This window comes from Dasypus novemcinctus, chromosome 27 (assembly GCF_030445035.2).
Source record: "Dasypus novemcinctus isolate mDasNov1 chromosome 27, mDasNov1.1.hap2, whole genome shotgun sequence".
Lineage (NCBI taxonomy): Eukaryota > Metazoa > Chordata > Mammalia > Cingulata > Dasypodidae > Dasypus > Dasypus novemcinctus.
The window spans coordinates 28,600,894-28,620,325 of record NC_080699.1 but is presented as its reverse complement, the minus strand read 5'-3'; the positions used below and the strand labels follow the sequence as shown (position 1 = coordinate 28,620,325).

General features: G+C 45.0%; 1 protein-coding gene across 2 annotated transcripts in view; it reads right to left on the bottom strand.

Moving 5' to 3' along the window:
- Positions 1–19,432, bottom strand: part of UBASH3B (ubiquitin associated and SH3 domain containing B) — a 138,208-nt gene that overhangs the window by 9,106 nt on the left and 109,670 nt on the right. For both annotated transcript variants that reach the window (XM_058289366.2, XM_058289367.2), the window contains exons 6-11: positions 16,546–16,754; positions 11,042–11,174; positions 9,664–9,784; positions 8,952–9,074; positions 7,238–7,330; positions 5,464–5,608 (exon numbers count right to left, since the gene is read on the bottom strand). In XM_058289366.2, coding sequence (XP_058145349.1) covers positions 5,464–5,608; positions 7,238–7,330; positions 8,952–9,074; positions 9,664–9,784; positions 11,042–11,174; positions 16,546–16,754 — 824 coding nt within the window. The remainder of the gene's footprint in view (positions 1–5,463; positions 5,609–7,237; positions 7,331–8,951; positions 9,075–9,663; positions 9,785–11,041; positions 11,175–16,545; positions 16,755–19,432) is intronic.

Here is a 19,432-nt window from a genome sequence, read left to right as displayed (position 1 = left end):
AGTGAATGGCTGGAAAATGATTTTACATGCAAACAGTAACCAAAAAAAAAAAAAAAAAAAAAAGGCAGGAGTAGCTCTATTAATATTAGACAAAATAGACTTTAAATGCAAAACTGCTGAAAGAGGCAAAGAAGGACACTATATATTAATAAAAGGGGTATTCTACTAAGAAGAAAGGACAATCATAAATATTTATGCACCTAAGCAGGGAGCCCCAAAACACCTGAGGCAAAACTAAGGGGAGAAATAGATGCCTCTACCATAGTGGGGACCTGAGTACACCATTATCACCATTAGACAGAACATCTTGACAGAGGCTCAGTTAAGAAACAGAGACCTTTTATAATACCACATAATACCTTAGAGGACCTAGACCTAATGCACTTATACAGAACATTACACCCCAAAGCACCAGAACATATATTCTTCTTGAGTGCACATGGATCGTTCTCCAGGACAGATCATATGCTAGGCCACAGAACAAGTCTCAAGAAATTTAGAAAGACTGAAATGATACAAAGTACTTTCTCTGACCACAATGGAATGAAACTAGAAGTTAATAAAGGGCAGAGAACTGAAGTAGGCAGAAATAGATGGAAGTTAAACAATACTTTCTTAAATAATCAGTGGGTCAAGGAGGAAATTGTCAGAGAAATCAGTAACCCCCTTGAGGCAAGTGAAAAAGAGAATACAACATAAAAAAATGTATGGGATGCAGCTAAATCAGTGATGAGCCCTAAATGGCTACATTAAAAAAAGAAGAAAGCTAAAATCAAAGACCTAACTGCACACTTGGAGGAATTAGAAACAGAACAACAAATTAATCCCAATGCAAACAGAAGGAAGAAATGACAAAGATTAGAGCAGAATTTAATGAAATTGAGAATAAAAAGCATTAGAAAGAATTAAGGAAATCAAAAGCTGGCTCTTTAGCTATGTAGATCTTCAGAGACTTCCGAACCTCTTTTTGGCAGCTTTGCATGTGATAAGGTGTAAAGATGGATTTTAAGAAGCTAGGTCCATTGGTTTTAAAAGCCTGTAATTCTTCCCCAATCTTTTCCTTTTCTTTTTTTTCTTATTTTGAACATAGACTATACACCTGGCACTAGGAGAAGCACAGGAGACACAAAGATCAAGAGAACCCAATTTCTGTGTGTGAGGAGCTTTTGGTGAGTGTGTTGGGGGGGTGGGGGTGGGGAGAGGTGGGGAAGGGGTAAGTTATTCATGTAAACGGTAATCGTGGCACAATGTACGAAGGCTGAGAGAGGATGAATGAAGTGGGGTCTTTCAGTCCTGGTGCCTTGAATGTCTTCAACTCTCATCATCTCTGTCCACTGGACCTGCTGCTGCCTGCTTCCACTGCCCTTTTACTATTTAGAGTTTCTGTTTTGTTCCTGGTCCATGAGATATTTGTCTTGGGTTTGAGTACAGCAATGTCATTTAAATTCTCTGTTTTCATATTTTGTCTTTCATTGCTAGGTATTTAGTGCTTGATGGAGGTGGTGATAGGTTTTCAAAGTGTGAACTTACCTGGCATCTTGGTCAGAATACATTATTAATTATTATTATTACACTATAACAACTCCTCCTCCTCCTCTTCCTCCTAAAGACATTTATTTTGGGGTCCCCATGTGTCAGACTCTGAAAAGCACCTACTTGGATTCTTCTAATATCATCCTCACAGGAATCCTTTTGTGAATCCTGATTTTTACGGGTGATAAAACAGGCTCAGAGAGGTTCCAGGTGACGGATCTACATTCTCAGTCAGTCCTCTCAGAGAATGAACTTGAATCTGGGACTCTCTGAGATCAGGGCCTTCAGGGCTTCTGATGGTGTCCTCCTCAAGGCTTCCCTCTTGAGCACTTGGGCTTACTGTCCAAAGAGGAAGGTGGTCACTCTATTTAAAGGAAACTTGCCCTTGTCTAAGTAACAATCTCTCAGAAAGCAAGTCTCTCTCAGGAAACAACCTTTGGAATCTCACAACACCCTGGAACCTAGGTAGATACCTGAATTTCCTCCTCCTGGGCTGTATCTTGTTGTTCTGGAGCAAACTCTTTCCTTCCTTCTTCTCTCCCCATCCCCAAATCTCACCCAGTTCCTTTACCACTCAACATCACTTGGTCTCCACATCAGCTGTGGCAAAAGGCCATGTAGTATAATAGCCCAGGATCATTTCAGGGTGGGCCTACATGGTAACATGTGGGATTGGTAGAGGTGAAGAGCAGAGCAGCTGCTGGGATCCAGTTCCTGCTGGTCCATTCTTGCCCTTAGATTCCTCAATCTGAATCTATGAATGGCCCAGTGTCTGAACCAGTCCTGATGGGAATAGGCTACTGTGGCAGTTTGAGATTATGAACTCCAAGAAAGGCAAGGATTATGCTTACAAACTGGTCTGTTCCTCTGGGCATGATACTCTTGGATTGTATTAAATTCAAAGGTTTTACATCTACTTAATTAAATCAAGATTAGGGCTTGATTCAACCACATCATTAGGGCAACTCAGGGGTGAGTTCTTGTCCCCTTGGTGGACTATATAAACGGACACTCACTCAAGGAGAACACAAAGTAGAAGGCAAGTCAGAGGAGAGAACTTACTTTTGATGCTGGAGACATGGGGGGGGGGGGGTAGGGGGGAGAGCTGAGTCATTTGCCTGCAGCTGAAGAGACCAGAGCCCTGAGAAGGTGAGAAAGCCTGGAAAGAAAAGAGCCCTCTAGCCTACAGCTGAGATCAGAAGAAGCTGGAACTACAGAGCCTTAAGAGGAAAAAGGAAGGCTGAACCCTCGCAGAGATCAGCAACCCTCTTTGGTGAGAAAGAAACCTTGAGCTGGACTCTTTAGGGCCTTGTAACTGTCAGCTTATACCCCAAATAAATGCTCTTTATAAAAGCCAACAGATTTCTGGTCCTTTGCATCAGCTCCCCTTTGGCTGACTAACACAGCCACAGTAAAAGCTCTCTCACCCTTGCCAGCAGGACGTGCCATACTGCCAGCCCAAATGAAGGCCCTTGTATTTTTTTGGAGTCTGGTGAGCTCCCAACTACCAGCTAGGCCTGCAACCAGTGCCCTGGGTTCTCAAGTGGCATTGCCGGTCCAGTATCCTCCTGGGGACTAGTCCAGGTTGTAGAGCAGGCTTCTGCCTTGAGCCCCACTCCAAAGTTAGATTTGTTGTCTTGTCTAGCACTCCAGACCCATAACCTCCCCATTCCCCTACCACCCCGTCGGGGTACTATTCTGAAGGCCCATCTCGTTGGCGTGCATTTGTGTTGTCTGCCTCTCCGCTGTCTATTGCTTCCTGCTCCCAGCTTCTATGTGGGTCCTGCTGCTTGTGGGTGAGGCTTGGATATCAACCACCAGCCTGGTTAGTTACCCTAACCCTGCTCCCAATCCTGCATCTCTCCTGCTCCCTGCCAGCCTTGTTGCTCTGTTGCAAGGTGACTCTAAGCAGAGCTTGCTGGCTCTCAGTCCTTGCCCATGTGCCCACCTGCCATGTTTCTCAAACACTTGGGCACCACTTGCTTGTTCCAAAGGGCCTTTTCATTTGGTACAATTAATTCCCAAGGGAGTTCAACTCTAGGGGATTTGTGTTGCACATGCTTTAATATTGGGTCTCACAATTTATTTATAGAATTAGAGACTTAATCTCTTTTGCCCCAACACATGGAATGGTTGAAGTGAATTTTGATTTGATGAAAAGAAAATCTGGATTAAGGACCATGTCCTGACTCCCAGGTTCCGGGCATTGGTCCTTCTGCTTGCACTACTGCTGGGAGGTGGTGCATGTGTGTGTGTGTATGCCGTGTGTGTGCACATGGGGCATGTGTGGGGTGTGTACGTGTGTTTGTGCTGGGTGGATGTACCTGCCCATGCATTTAACAGCACAGATGGAATGATTCTGGAGACCGCTGTACTTCAGCTCGAGAATTGTAGAGCAAACTTCAGGGAGAAAATGAAGACACATTTGGCCCAAGCTGGTCTGGGATGGGGTGGGTGGTTAGCAAAGAAAGTCTTTTTGCCCTGGCTGGCAGTAACTTACCGTCTGTCCAGGCCAGATGGATGAATGCTGTTGGCAGCGGACAAGTTCTTGCTGTTTCCTCCCAAAGAAGAGAAAAACAGTGGCCACAGAGGTGGTAGAACAAATTGTGAGGTATATGAGTAGGGGGTCTGATTTACTGATGTATGGATTCGATTTGATTTTCAAGGCATGCTAATTCCTTAAGCCAAGAGGGTATGTGAGATCTTATTTGCAGAGAAGAAAAATAAGTGTGGAAAAAAAGACATTCTTTTCTACCTTAGCTGGAAACTCAAAGTACATTGAGTAGGTATTTGAAGTGATAGGTCAAGAGATAGCGTAAGCAAGAAAGTTCTGCTTATATTGATCATTTTCTCCAAATTCTGCCCTGATAATTATGAATTTAATTCCCCACTACAGTGGTTGTGAATATCTGTCCTTCCTCAAAGACATTTTACCAATGCCTGAGTGGATTTTTATAGTTAATCTAAAATATTATTATTGACTAATTCTCCTTTTTTTTTTTTTGAGGAGGTACCAGGGATTGAACCCTGGATCTTGCATATGTGAAGCAGGCGCTAAAACCACTGAGCTACACCCACTCCCCATATTGGCTAAGTCTTAATTATTCACATATGGAGAATTTGCTTGTGGGCAATCTACAGAGAAGACAATCTGGTCTAACGGGAAAAGCAAAGAGTAGGAATTAGAAGACTATAAAGCAGGAGTTCTTAACATTTTTTGTTCCACGGACCCCTTTGCCAATCAGGTAAAAACCACAGACTCCTTACTAAGTCCACGGTATACTGCGTATTATTTAATAAATATATCATACCCGCACCAACACAAGAATAATGTTTTTTTAAAATTTAAATTCAAGCTCACGGACCCCTTGTTAAGAACCCCTGCTATAAAGCAAACTATACAGTGCTTGACACACAGAAAAGGCTGAACAAAGGTTAGTTAACTGTTGTCATGTGTGGCTGCTAAATATATAACTTTCGGCAAGCCATGTGAATTCTCTCTTGGAAAAGTAGCTTGTCTACATTCTGGGGTTGTGGCTATGATAAAATGAAGAAAATCAAGAGAATGAAAACTGCTCTGAAAAATTAAAGTGGCGTTCTAAAGCAGGACTGTCATCTTCCTTATATTCAACGAATTTTGGAACTGCATTATCATTAGCTGGGGCACGAAAAGTGGCTTCATTACTACACTACTTAAAATAAAGTCAAGAAAATCCAGTGGGGGAAAATATTATGTGTATGAGTGCTAAATAAATGGAAATGCTGGATTTCCTCTGGTTTTGGTTTCTCAAAGCATTGGCTTCCACCAAGATAGACAACTGTCCATGGGCTGGCCTGACCCTTTCGTCTCTTCCATTAGCCTGGGGCTTGTGCTAGTGTAGAAAGCACTTCCACAGTGGTTTCAGGAAAGCAGCAGTAACAAATGGTTACCTGTAGGTTGTATCAACACTCAGGTTGGCTGCAGCTAACTCTGATGGAGGGATCCATGCAGGTAATGTGTTCCCAGCAACCCATTTTGTCCACTCAAATAAGCCAGGCTCTACACGGATCTTCAAGTGATTTTCTTGTTGTAAACCTAAGAGGTGAAACATAAAAGAGGAAGATGAAGGAACTTCTTTTATGCTCCCCATGGAAAAACAAATTATATGCCAAATTGTTGCCAAAAGTCTGATAAATCAGCTCTACCATTTCCTACCAGATGCTATCTACAGCTAAAGGAATGTGAATGCATGTGGGTTTTGGATGAGATTTTTAATCTTTGGGTGTGTTACAAACACATGAATTTACTTCTCTGACAACACCACTGGGATGTATACTGACTTAAGGAAGAAAAAAAAAAGTCATTAACCATATAATTTATTCAATTCTATGACTTTCATAATTCTTCTTTCTCTAGTAAGTTCCACGACTGTCTAAGAAACTTCAGAAATTCTCTTAGTATCCAGTACTCTACAACTGCTTATATTTTGTCTGGATAGTATATAATTTATTAATTTTCTCTACCCAAAAATCCAATGTTGGGTCTCTGAAAGTACTACTGTACAACACCTGCATTTTATCAGGAATTGTCCCTGTTTCATTCTCTTTATGTTGCATTTAACCCAATTTTTCCTTGAAATTTAACACATAAATGCTTTCCGGTAGTGAAGAGAAGATTTACTAAAGGTTAAACAGAAGACTCAAATATAGTGTAAATATCCTTTCTGGCTAGTCTATTTCTGGAGCATTAGTTTCTTTGGTATAAGTAAACAGTCCAACTCTGCTTCTTCCAGTCTTCTGCTCAGTGAAATGAGAATGGTGGTGTCTGTAACTCAAGCTTCCACAGATAGTGATTTTCACTTCTTTCCAATAAACTAAAGAAATAAGGATGATTAAAGTTTGCAGAAAGTAAGGAGCACCATTATTATAAACAAGAGGCAAAAAGCAGAGAAAATCAGGAGGAAACTATTTAACTGTTTACGTACCTCCCGCCCCGCCCCGCCCAGATCATGCTCTGTAAGCTAACTACCACCAGACACAATATTTTACAAGCCTACAACTCAACCAAGTGAGTTTTAAATTTTCAAGAAAAAAAAACCACCTGTCTGCTACCGTTCTCTTTTATCTGCCTGCATATGATGCTTGAGTGTGAATTTTGCAGTCATCTTTTTTTTTTTAAAAGATTTATTTTATTTATTTCTCTCCCCTTCCTACCCCCCGCCCCAGTTGTCTGTTCTTTGCGTCTATTTGCTGTGCGTTCTTCTTTGTCCACTTCTGTTGTTGTTGTCAGCGGTACCGGAATCTGTGTTTCTTTTTGTTGTGTCATCTTGTTGTATCAGCTCTGTGTGTGTGGTGTCATTCCTGGGCAGGCTGCACTTTCTTTTGTGCTGGGCGGCTCTCCTTATGGGGTGCACTCCTTGCATGCGGGGTTCCCCAAGCAGGGCACTCCTTGCGCGCATCAGCACTGCTCATGGGCCAGCTCCACACGGGTCAAGGAGGCCTGGGGTTTGAACTGCGGATGTCCCATGTGGTAGATGGATGCCCTAACCACTGGGTCAAGTCTGTTTCCCCAAAGTCATATTCTGAAAGAATCATTGCTGAAGAATTCCAGAATCAAAGCTCTTTTGTTGGCCAAGGTCCCATGACTCTAGCATCATCTAGGAGTAGGGCCACATAGAGACAGAGGGATGGACTAGTTGACTTTATCAAGAGTTGAGAGTCTTACCTTTTAGGATGTTGTGTGCAGTCTGAACACAGCGCAGAGACGGGGAGCAATAGACGTGATCAATAAGGGTGTTGCTCTCTAATAAGGCCTCACCTACAAAGGAAACCAAGAGGGATGAATCAGACTCAGCTCAAACTCAGTGTGGGAGGAGGTGCCAGGCAGACCCTGCCAACCTCTTTCCAGTGTCATGTAGGGTGGGTCATTTAGACTTGTTTCCAATAGATCCTCGGATAATGTTTCTATGAAAGAGGCCAAATGACAGGCTTCTTCTTGCCCTTTTTTCTCCTTCTCTCTGGTGTCCATCTAGGGGGGTGGCTAATGCCGACTTCAGCTTTGTGGTCTGGTGAGTGGATTACATTGTGAAAATTAGGTCTTGGTTTTTTATTTTGTTTTTTAATCCTCCCCCCACCCCCTGTAGCTTTTTGCTTGCTGTCTGCTCTCTGTCCATTCGCTGTGCGTTCTTCTGTGTATTTATTTTTATTTATCACCCCTCCTTGCGGCTTGCTTGCTGTCTGCTATGTCCATTCACAGTGTGCTCTTCTGTGTTTTTTTTTTTTTTTGCTTGTCTCCCTTTTTTGTTGTGTCACCTTGCTGAGTTGGCTCTCCGCAGTGCTTGCGGGCCAGTGGCACTCCACGGTGTCCAGGCCAGCCTGCCTTCACAAGGAGGCCCCAGGACACAAACCCAGGGCCTTCCAATATGGTAGACGGAAATCAACTGATTGAGCCACAGCTGCTTCCTGGTCTTGTTTTAATTTTATTCTGGGACAAACAAAATCTTCAGTTTATCATGTTCTTGGATACCAGAGATAACTCCCAATGCCTGATACTTCAACACTTTTCTCGTGGAATTCATGCCCCTTCTTTCCTGGCTAAAGTCCAAACACCTGAATATGGTGGTCAGGTCTTCTGTCAACTAGTCTTTAGCCATCTCTCCAGCCTCATCTCTAGCAGTGACTCATAATTTATGCTCCAGAGACAAGACATCTTGATTCCCCCATACTCTTTACACTGTTGCTCACTTCTGCAACTTGGCGTATGTTGTCCTTTCCACTGAGAATGCCCCTCCCTCCCGTTCCTCCTTTGCTTAGCTATCTTCCACTTCAGGTCTCTTCTCTTGTGTGCCTTATTTTTTTTTCTCCCATAACACCCTGTACATTGCTCTATTATTGAGTATATTGTACTGTATATTGATCCGTTTCTGTGGCTCCCTGAAGGTGGGGGTGGGAGGGTTCACACCTGCATCTCTACCACCTAGGTCAGCACCTTGCACAGAATAAGTCTTGATCAGCGAATGTTTGTCCATTGACTGAAAAGGATGAAGCCACTGTCTCTTCATGGCAAGTATGGAAAGGCCTGTTAAGAATAGAGTAGCTTCAAAGCACCAATTGGCCTCTGTACATTCAGCAACCTCACAGCCACCCTCCCCACCACCCTTGCCCTCTTCTTACAGCTGTGCTGAACTAGAAGGCTGATGTAGACCTTCCCCATCACTGACTCATAAACCCCTCAGTAGGATGACCTCTTATTCACCTTAGTAATCCATCCCAGTGCCAAGCACAGCGTCCCAAACTTCGTGGTTTTATAGTAAATCTCCTTAGAGTTGAGGACTAGATGACTTACAGGAAAGTTATAGAAACCCCAGGAAGTATCCTGACATCCCCACCGGAACCAGGCTTTTGTACAAGAAAGACTGCAGTCACACCAGGACATTTACCCACGAGTCTTGCTTGCATACATCCAAACACGGTGATCGGGGCATCTTTCTCATAATCCCGGAAACCCCCACTCCGCTGAGGTAAGCTATGAGGCATGTTCAGGTTGGTGCGTATGTAGCGACCTGGAAAAAAAGGCCAGACAAAAACTACATGAGTTTCTTGCTTTAGGACTCCTGTTGCTGATCCTGGCACCCCATTCCTTCTTGGCCAAAGAGACCAAATTGGGCTCTCTGGAGCTGATGAAAATATCGAGGCTGACACTTTCCTTAGTAGAGTGGCTTGGAATCCATTCTGCTAACAAAAGGTAGTTTTAAGTGGAAGCAACAACCCGACGGTATAATGCAGGTGGTATTTTCTGATAGGCAAGTCTCCTATCTTAAACAGGCCACTCAAAGGCAAATGGGACCCAAATGAGCCAGGGTGATTTAATGGTGGGAACTCTGGCCATGGAATCAGGACGTCTATCTCTGCTGCTTGACTTTGCCATCTGTGGGCAAGACATCTGCCTTCTTTCGTCCCTGGTGTCCTAATTTATAAAATGGGGACAAGAAAGCTTACCCCTTCTGTGAACCTCCAGCAATCAGAAAGGACTTATATTTTCTGTAGTACACTGAAACATACCTGATGCTATCTAGATAAACATAGCTTGACTGTGCCCCCTAGAGGTCATTAATGGTATGTCAGTGCTGAGCCAACCAACCAACCACTCACCTTTGGCATCAAAGCACTGGGATAGCCAGTACTTCCCAAACACAACATCCATCCTCTCACCATGCCGGCATACAAAGAGGCATCGCTTCTGAGGGCCAGGCTGGCTGTTGACTCTCAGAGGCTGCAGAGAGAGAAAGTCTGTTAGTGGGGAGACACATGACAAAGTAGACATACCTTGGAGCCAGGTGCCAGGTAAATTGAGTTCTAGTACATCTCCTGCCAAAGTATGAGTTGGATAAACCCTTTAACCACCTTTAGGTTGGCCAATCTGAAAAATGGGGATAGGAAGACTCGCCCTACAGACCTCATAAGTTATTTTGAGGCTCAGATGAGATGATGACTGCAGGTGCTTTGCAAAAGACATTGGGTTATAAACGTGGTGTTATTCTTGCTGCTTGCTGTTGGATCGTGGAGGTCCCTTGACTTACAACTAGAGGTAACATGACCATTACTCTAGACATAGCTTTCTAGTGAGACAGCTTCCTCCCCAAAAAGGATGCTTCATTGACTTCTTCAGGGAGTAAGGACTGCAGTTGACCCTGGAGCCCTCATGGTCTCCTCCAGCAATGAGGTCCTGTGTGGCCTATTGTAATCACAGTGTGGGCACAAGTGTTTGACCCCATACATGTCGGTGTTCCCAGGAATGATTTGGGGAGGGTAGTTGCTACTTCTGGATGATAAAATAGGCAAGTCTCATCAAAGGCATGTCCAAATGGTCTTGGTTTCTAAAATTGCTCTGAGGATCCTTATCATTCTTTCTACAGTCTTTCTTTCTGATAGAGTCAACCCTCCCCAGTTTCCTTAGTGCTACCAGGTGCCTGTGGGTCAGAGCTTTACGTTTGCTTCCAGTTGCCCTGACAGATGTGGATTTGCAGGCTGGTCTTCCCCTATTGTTCCCTAGTTCCAGCCCTGGGCTCCAGCCCATGGGTCTCCCCTCCGGAGCCTCAACATGCTTGGACTTTCAACTTGACTTTGTCTGCACTGCTCACTAACTACTCTGCCCCCTCCTCCCATCTCCAACCTTCCTTGGAAAAGCTAACATCTACGGAACATTCACTTTACACCAGGTACTATGCAAAAAAATTTCTTCTTCTAGTTTCCTATAATCTTCACAACCAACTCTGAAATAGATACAACTATGCACGCTATTTCTACTTTATAAATGACATGTCCTCCTCTCCCTGTGGAACTAGCCTATGCCCAGATGCCAGGACCACTCACCTGATACTTCCTAGCTTTGAATTTTTATATTCCTGTGTTCTCTCTTCCCAAGAGTTTGGGAAACTTTGGGGATAGGAGGAGCAATGCCTCATACTTAAACAGGTGCTCAAGGGGGATCCTGATTAGAGCTGGGTGTGACCCTAACTTTCAGCCTTACCTGCATGGGCTGGCAGATGATAGTAAGGGGAGTCGTCTCCTCCAGACCCTGGCCCTCATAGTGCCTTCTCTCCAATATGCCATCTCCAAATGGGAGAGAGTTGGAAGATGACGTATTTAAGATGGAGTAAGAGCTGCAGAGGAAGATATGGAAGATGTTAATTGCTTTGGCCAGGAGCACTTCATCCTGTGGCTCAACAGGAGTGTGGGAATTAGCATGAAGTGGCAGCAGGATGGTTGGGAAAGCTGGAGGGGGGGGGCACCACATTCCTTGGGAGGAACATCTTGTTTTGTTTTGTTTTGTCTTAACCTACGCCTTGCAGTTAATAAATTAGCAATGGATGGATCTCTGTACTTACAGACGATTCACCCCTCTGGGTAGGGCTGGGGCCCAATGATTTTGTTGCTTGTTAGAATGCCACAGGCACAGTTGGAACCAAAGGCAAATTAAAGGATAATGAGGTATTAATTATGTACCATTGTTTCCAGCTATTTTTTTTTTCTGGTTGAAAAGAAGTAAACAATCCCTATTGCCTTTAATCTTTTCCATGGCAATTTTCATCGGAACTGAAGAATGAGAGGGAGGATTTTTACTATCTCCACCACCGGGCCTGGGACTCCCAATTGGTCAGGGAAATCCTATGGCTGGTTCTCCCCTGTGCTTCCCTCTTAAGCCTCCAAACCCTAGCCTCACCTCAATAACCCCTCCAACAAGATGATCCACACAGAATCATTTCCGAGGAGACCATTCTCACCAGATGTGCGGAGCTGTGAGCCAAGAACTCTCATTTCTGAGTGTAACACTATAACTACAGAAGCCCAAAAGAGGTCTTGCTGAAAGGCAGGCAGGCAAATCATGTCAGGTTTAAATTATTTTGAAGAGTAAGGCCTCCAAGAAGCTTTATCTAGTAAATGGTGCTATTTAAATTGGGTTGTTAGGGAAATCCAAAGAACATCTGCATCTCAGGGCTGTGCCAAATTTTAGATTTCTCACTCCTTAACTATTAGGCTAAGCATAAATCTGATTTTGCCCAGTGTAGTCCTGGTTTGGGTCTGTTGACCCAGCAATCTGTCCAGTTTAGCCCTTGTTCAGATTATTTATTTATTAACAAAATATTACTATGAGAATTTTATTTTTGAAAGGAACTAGTTATATATTCACCAGTAATATAAAGCCAGTTGGCCTGATCATAAAAAATCATTGGCTTCCTTATAAGACCATATAAAAAGGATGTGATTTTAATAATTTTAGCACTCCTTTCACTCTTAACTCTCTCTCAGTTTTGACTGTAAATGATAGACTTGCCCTACTTAGAAGCAAAAGTCCCAGAAGCCTCAGGCCCTGCAAAAGTGATTTTCAGCCCTTGTGCACATCAGAATCATCAGGAAGCTTTAAAAAATTCACAGGCCTGGGCCCCCTACTCCCTGGATTGTGATTTTGTAGGCCTGGGGCGCAACCCAGGAATCTAGAGTTTAACAAAATTACAGCACCTGATGTGGAGCCAGGGGAAGCCAATATAGCAAAGAATGGAAGCAACTGGAGCCCAGGGATATTTTGTGCCCCATCCCCACAGCCTAATAGACTGGCTGTACCCCTTGCTTTTATTTTTTTATTTTTATTTTTTTAAAAACGGATAGATCTTGTTTTTTTTTTTTTAAGATTTATTTATTTATTTTTCTCCCCTTCCCCCCATCCCCCAGGAATCTGTGTTTCTTTTTGTTGCCTCATCTGTTGTGTCAGTTCTCCGTGTGTGCGGTGCCATTCCTGGGCAGGCTGCACTTTCCTTCGCGCTGGGCGGCTCTCCTCACGGGGCGCGCTCCTTGTGCGTGGGGCTCCCCTACGCCGGGACACCCCTGCGTGGCAGGGCACTCCTTGCGCGCATCAGAACTGCACATGGGCCAGCTCCACACGGGTCAAGGAGGCCCAGGGTTTGAACCGCGGACCTCCCGTGTGGTAGACGAACGCCCTAACCACTGGGCCAAGTCTGCTTCCCGCACTCCTTGCTTGTAAACTGAGACCCTCCCTAACATCACACAGTTAAAGAAAATTCGGTTTTACAGTCTGCTCCAGCGTCTAAAGTGTCTGGATGTATGGAATCGCTCCAATATCCTGCTTGAACATGGCTCTTAATTCCTTGACTTTATTACAGTTGTGACGACACAGGTAGAAACCCTCTTCTCCCTCCTCTAGTTCATTTGGGAAAAAAAAAAAAGTTAACTTCCTTCTTAACTGTCACTTCATCAAAGGACCGGACTTGCTCTGAGTCAGTTTGGGGGGCTGTCGGTTCCAGTAAGATAAAGAGTCAGATGCTTGATTTTGAGGCTAGTGGAGGGAAGGAGCTGACTTCTCAGGCACTGGGGCATGGTGGCATCTCCCTGGGACACACCAGGTCTGGGGGTACGCCTGAGAAGACTGGGCAGCACCCACTTCAGGGAACACAGTGGGCACCACCACTTGACCAGTACCTAGGGAGACTCAGCACCGGTAAGGATGGTGACAACGTATTTCCTCAGGAGGGACGTAGAGAACTGAGAAGCCCGGGGAAGGAAGGCTTATTCCGGGTCATGGGCCCCAAGCCTCCAGTGCCACCTGAACCCCCTCTGCTGTTCCCCACCCATCAGCCAGGTCCTGCTGGAGTCACCCCGGGGGGGGTCTACCTCCTGCAGAATATCGTTGGTCAGGGGCGAGAGAAGCTCTGGCCCTTCTCAGGGAGCTGGGCTCTGCCTCCCCGAGACGTTCCCACCTCTCCAGTTAAACCAGAAAGCCCAGCTCTTCCTCGGTAGGGTCGCTTTTGTGGAAGCTGCGTTCAATTTGAAGAGCATGTTGGAACCAAAGGCAAATGAAAGGATAATGAGCCTGGAAAACGCGGGGCTAGGGAAAAAAAAAATCATGATGCTAAAGGCTACTCTATATTTAGGGCTGCTGCATACTTAGCATGACTGTTGGGGATTGAATCATGTCCCCCACGAAGGCGAGTTCGAGTCTAAACCCTGATCCTGTGGGTGTAGACTCATTGTAAATGGAATCTTAGAAGACCCTATTAAAATGGGGCCAAACTGACTCAGGGTGGGCCTTAGCTCCGTAAGACAAGTCCTTATACTCAGAGGAAATCTGGGCTTGGAAAGGAGAGCCAAGGAGGAGACAGAAGAACACAGATCACCATGGGATGGAGGCAGAGATCTACTGCCTGCAAGCCACCCCTCACCTGCTACAGATTTCAGGAAGGCAAGGCCTGCTGATGTCTTGATTTTGGACTTGTAGCCTCCAAACCATGAGTGACTATTCCTCTTGTTTGAGCATGTGGCATGTGTCATAGCAGCCCTGGAAAACTAAGATACTGACCCATGTAAAGCTAAGCACTTTGTCTCAGTCGTCACAATGACACCTGAGGTAAGTCTGATTATTATTTCCATTTTATACAGTCAGACTGAGGCTCAGAAAGGTTATTTAACTTGGGTGAGGTCACACAGCTAGTAAATGGAAGAGTTAGGATTTGAATCCAAGACTGTTGGATATCAAAGCCCAAATTCCTGATTCCTGTTTCCTAACGCCTCCGGAAATGTATTGGTACTAGCATGTCCCCACTCTCACCACAGTTGCCCATGGCAGTGGAGACTTTAATTTCAGACACGGTCCCTAGGAAAATAACATCACGAGTCATCTCTCAAACACAAGGAGGTGACAAACAGACCTCCCTGTGACCCACCAACTGAAGTCACTGAGGTTCACTCGTGCTTCCACCCGAGCTAGAATTTAGGCAAGAGTGGGTTTAGATGGGTGCTCTTAAATGGCTGAGTAAGGTCCTATACTCTTCTCCCATATCTGTATCACTTTGAAGAAAGAGATCTGGGAGCTGTGCTTCATCAGACAAATAATCTTCTAGTTTTCAGTTTATTAATGAATATTTTATTTTCCCTGTTTCTATTGGGATGTAATGGTGGCTTTGGAAACCTATCTTGAAACATTTCTGAGAAAGCAAATGGTTGGGGACCATGAGACAGCATTGACCCTCCAGTTTGTTCCAGAAAATATTGGATGTTCATGGGGTGCAGGTTGGGGTGGAAAGAAGGGGAAGGAATTGTTGGGTAGGGGGTTGTTAAGGAAGACAAAGTTCTTCACCGTCTTTGATTTGCAGTGTGTTTGCTTGTTGCTAACTTGGGGAGGAGACCATCCATTCTTGTCTCCCTCTAGGCAAAAGATTCATTGAGGTCACGCCTCTCTGCTTCTCTTTTGTGGCTGTAATAACAATGCTAGCCACCAAGCAGCTGGTGCTCGGGGCTTCCGGCTCTCAGCCATGCTGGCACATGGCAAGAACAAGAGGGAGGAAAAACAAACCAACATGTGCACCTTGGCTAGATGCCCGTGTGCTCCAGGGAAGTGCTTCTTGGATTGAGAAAGAGATGTCTTTTGTTCTTATTTTACCCATCGGGACAAAGCTGGCCATATGACACAGACACAGGCTACTGAGCATGGGACCAGTATGTGCTGGGGGCAAGACAGTGGTGAGGGGTAGGTGGAACGTTATAATCCTAAAGAATGGGTGCCCTATTTATGTTCAGGCAATTGCCCATTGCCATAGACATAGTCTCTGTCTCCTAGGCATTCATGTGACAAGTCTGGGGACTTGCTCAAGGTCATCTAGCCAGCAGGGGTATAGTTAGGTCTTCTTCTTTATTTTTTAAAGATTTATTTATTTATTTATTTCTCTCCCCTCCCCCCTCCCCCAGTTGTCTGTTCTCTGTGTCTATTTGCTGTGTGTTCTTCTTTGTCCGTGGCATGGGAGTCTGTGTTTCTTTTTGTTGTGTAATCTTGTGTCAGCTCTCTGTGTGTGTGGTGCCATTCCTGGGCAGGCTGAACTTTCTTTCGTGCTGGGCGGTTTTCCTTACGGGGCGCACTCCTTGTGCATGGGGCTCCCCTACGCGGGGACACCCCTGCGTGGCAGGGCACTCCTTGCGCGCATCAGCACTGCACGTGGGCCAGCTCCACACGGGTCAAGGAGGCCCGGGGTTTGAACTGCGGACCTCCTGTGTGGTAGACGGACGCCCTAACCACTGGGCCAAGTCCGCTTCCCCAGTTGGGTCTTTTGACCCATGGAAACCCTTCACTACCATTCCAGTTAGCATCGTGGGAATTTACCCAGCTTCTCTGGGGAATCAGACCATCCTGAGTAATGAACCAAGACAAGGTAGACAGAAACCCTAAAGCAGTGAAGACTTAGCCCTGGGATGATGCCACATTTCAGCCAGAAGAGATGGTTTAGTTTTTGCTCAGGAACTCAGGTGGACAGTTACACCAACTGGAGCAGAGCAACCCTTCTCTCATTTTTCCCAAATCAGTCCATTTTCTGGAAGTCTGGAACCAACAGAGCCTTCTTCCCCTACGGGCTCCATTTACTGGTAATGCTCTCCTATGTGTCCAGGATCAAGTCCATTTTTCTGCACCTCTGCCAGGTCTTTCATGACGATGTGCTTAAATGAGGGACCCAGGTCTTTAAGTCTGCTTACCCATGAAATATCCAGGTGCTGCATTCGTCAGCCTTGGTAATGTAATTCTCAGGCAGGAGGCCAGAACAGCCGGTGGTTAAGGATGTGCCATAGATCCAGCCCTCGCTGGTGCTGGTCTGCTCCATGGGAGACATGAAGATGAAGTCCCCAGGGACCAGCTCCAGCTCGTCATCATTCTGTGGGGTGTAGGGGTAGATCACCTGCAATGTCTGGGAAAAGGGAGAGAGGGATGAGTGAGAGCTGGGAAGATTCAACCCTTCTCCCAGTAGGATGTTCTGCGTTAACCATGCACACATCCAGATGTTGACATTTATGGGACCCCAGGGGGTCTGCAGGCTCTGAGTAGATTTGGATTCAGATCAGAAAGCATTTCTTCTCTCTTCAGGGCATTATGGGTATGTGCCTTGTGCTACTGGATGGCTCCAGACTTTCCTTCAGGCGTGTCTCCACTTCCCATCAGGATTCAGACATGGTTTTTAGAAATTCATCTGAAAGCCCACAGGCCCTCCAGGAAACTGCTGTACAAATGGACTTGGACCTGGCTTCCCCTGCTCCATCTGTTGGGGTAGGCACCATAATGGAAACTTGGGACCCAGCTCATGGGAAGACAGTCTTCCATCTGGGGCTTGCAGATGGGCTGGGTGCAGAGCCTCTCCTATGGGAAGGATTCCCATTCCTACATTACTCAACTGCTTAGAAAGACTTGGTCCCTGCCTTCAAGGAGCTCCCTTTAAACCTGTGGTTTTAACAAAGACCCTGAAAGACAAATGCCTTTCATAGACATCTGTGTGTGCACGAGTACAGGACCTGCTTTCATCAGAGAACAGCTGGAGACCACATGTCCCTTCTTTGGGCTCAGAAAAAGCCCCCCGGGCCAACTCCACAGGCCAGGCTGGCTGCTTGGCTGATTGATTCCATTTTATCCCTTCCTTTCCTGGTAAACATAAACACCATAGACATAGGTGTGAGGGGACTTCAGCAAATATTTACCCGTTAAAAAAAATTAACAGCAGGAGGCATCAGTGGTCAGGAAAATGTTTCCTCTTCTGTTTAACTGGAGACTTCAAGATAGGGAATGCTTTTACAGATTTTTAACTTTCCTTGGCCTCAGTTTTCTCATTTGTAGAATAATACTTGGATTATAAAAGTTAATGGCACAATCTGAGCAAACTCCTTAGGAAAGCACCGTACAATGAAGGGATTGTTATTTCTACTGAACCAAGCCACCTGCACTTCAAGGTGGTCAAATCTTTCCTTCTACCTGACCTTGATCCCTGCACCTTGAGCCAGGTAAGCCTGTGAGTGAATCAGCCTGCTAATGTCAAGGTGATCCACCAGAACTTGCTCTAAAGAAAGAATTTCCTTCTGGATATCTCTAAGGAGAGGAACCAGTAAAAACGTGATTTTGTTTCCCCCTCAGGGAATGGAAGTGGCAGTCCATGGGGACTTGTCTGCACCACAAGATCTCTGATTTTCCTTTGGTTTAGGGCAAATCCCCTCCTTCTTACTTCTAGCATCTTCTAGTTCTGTACCTTCTTGCTAGCTGTTTGTCTCTCTACTCCTCTCCCTGTTCCTCTGCTACATCCACACACTCACACCACTTTTCCACTCTTAACCAGGAAGGTTTTCTGCTGGGTTGCTAAAACACCTTAAAGAAAAAAATTATTCACAAGGGATCTAGCTGAGTATGCGATGATACACCAAAAGGAATGTTCTTTTTTCCTGGAACAGGGTGGAAAGAGGCACTGAGCCATGGCTAAGCAAGTCTAAGCCTGTGTTCCTTAGATACCCAAGCACAGCACAGTTTTGGATAGTAATGCCTTTGGCCCAGGAGAGCTTTCCTTCTAGAAGCTCAAAGTTCCTTCAGAGAAGAAGTCATTCCTCCTGTCACCTAGAATAGTGACTCTCTAGTCTGTCTCTATGATGTCTCCAGGGAAATCAAGGCACAGCAAAGGTTGCAGACAGTGTGTCCTAGGCATAGAGTAGTTGGACAACAAGTAGCTTTGATTTATTGAATGAACAATGTAAGAAATAAGGTACTGTATCAAATCTAAAAGCGTAACTGATGCCCCACCTCAAGGCCTTCAGATCTTCTTGAGACTGTGGGCTATTGACTTATCAAATAGAAATGTGTTTCTTAATCATGGAAAAGAAGTCCATAGGGAGGCTGTCTAATGATGGTATAGCAGTTTCACAGTCTTCAGGAACTCAGACTTCCTGCTTACCATCTCTAAAATGTAGAGCTTTTTGAAAAAATAAAAAAATAAAAAAAAAAAAAAGCATAACTGGTGTCCATGTCCCCACATTTTCCCACTCACCAAAAACACATGCAAAAGTCAGCGCAAGTGTAAGAAATATCAGGACATGTGCCTCGTATGGTACTATATTTTACATTTTCCTATGTCATCTATTGGAAGAATCCTCGAGTCTATCTCAGGTATGATTTTCCTCCCTTACAACAGTGGGAGTAAACTCGAGGTTTGTTGACTGACATCTTGTGAAGGGTGACCGCCGCTCAAACTGACCCTCACTGTCTTTCACGTCCTTTTTACTCTTACTAACAATAGTAGTCCCAGCATTTTTCTTTTTAATTGCACCTGCTCTGTGCTGGGTGCTATGTGTGGGTTTTTCCAAGTACTATCTTATTTAGTTCTCATAGCAGTCTGGCAAAACAGTATGCCCATTTCACAGTTGAGAAAACTAAGGGTTGGATAAGTAGAAAAAGTGTATCTAACAACTGTTAAAATGACAGTGCCAGGATTTGAAGCCAGGTGTGCTTGACTCCAAAATTCCTGCTTTTTGCAGAACTCGGCCCTGCCTGCATGCCTGTTGCTTGGCATATAAAGCTGGCATGGCCTAATGCGATTGCTATGGTGGAGGAGCCTTC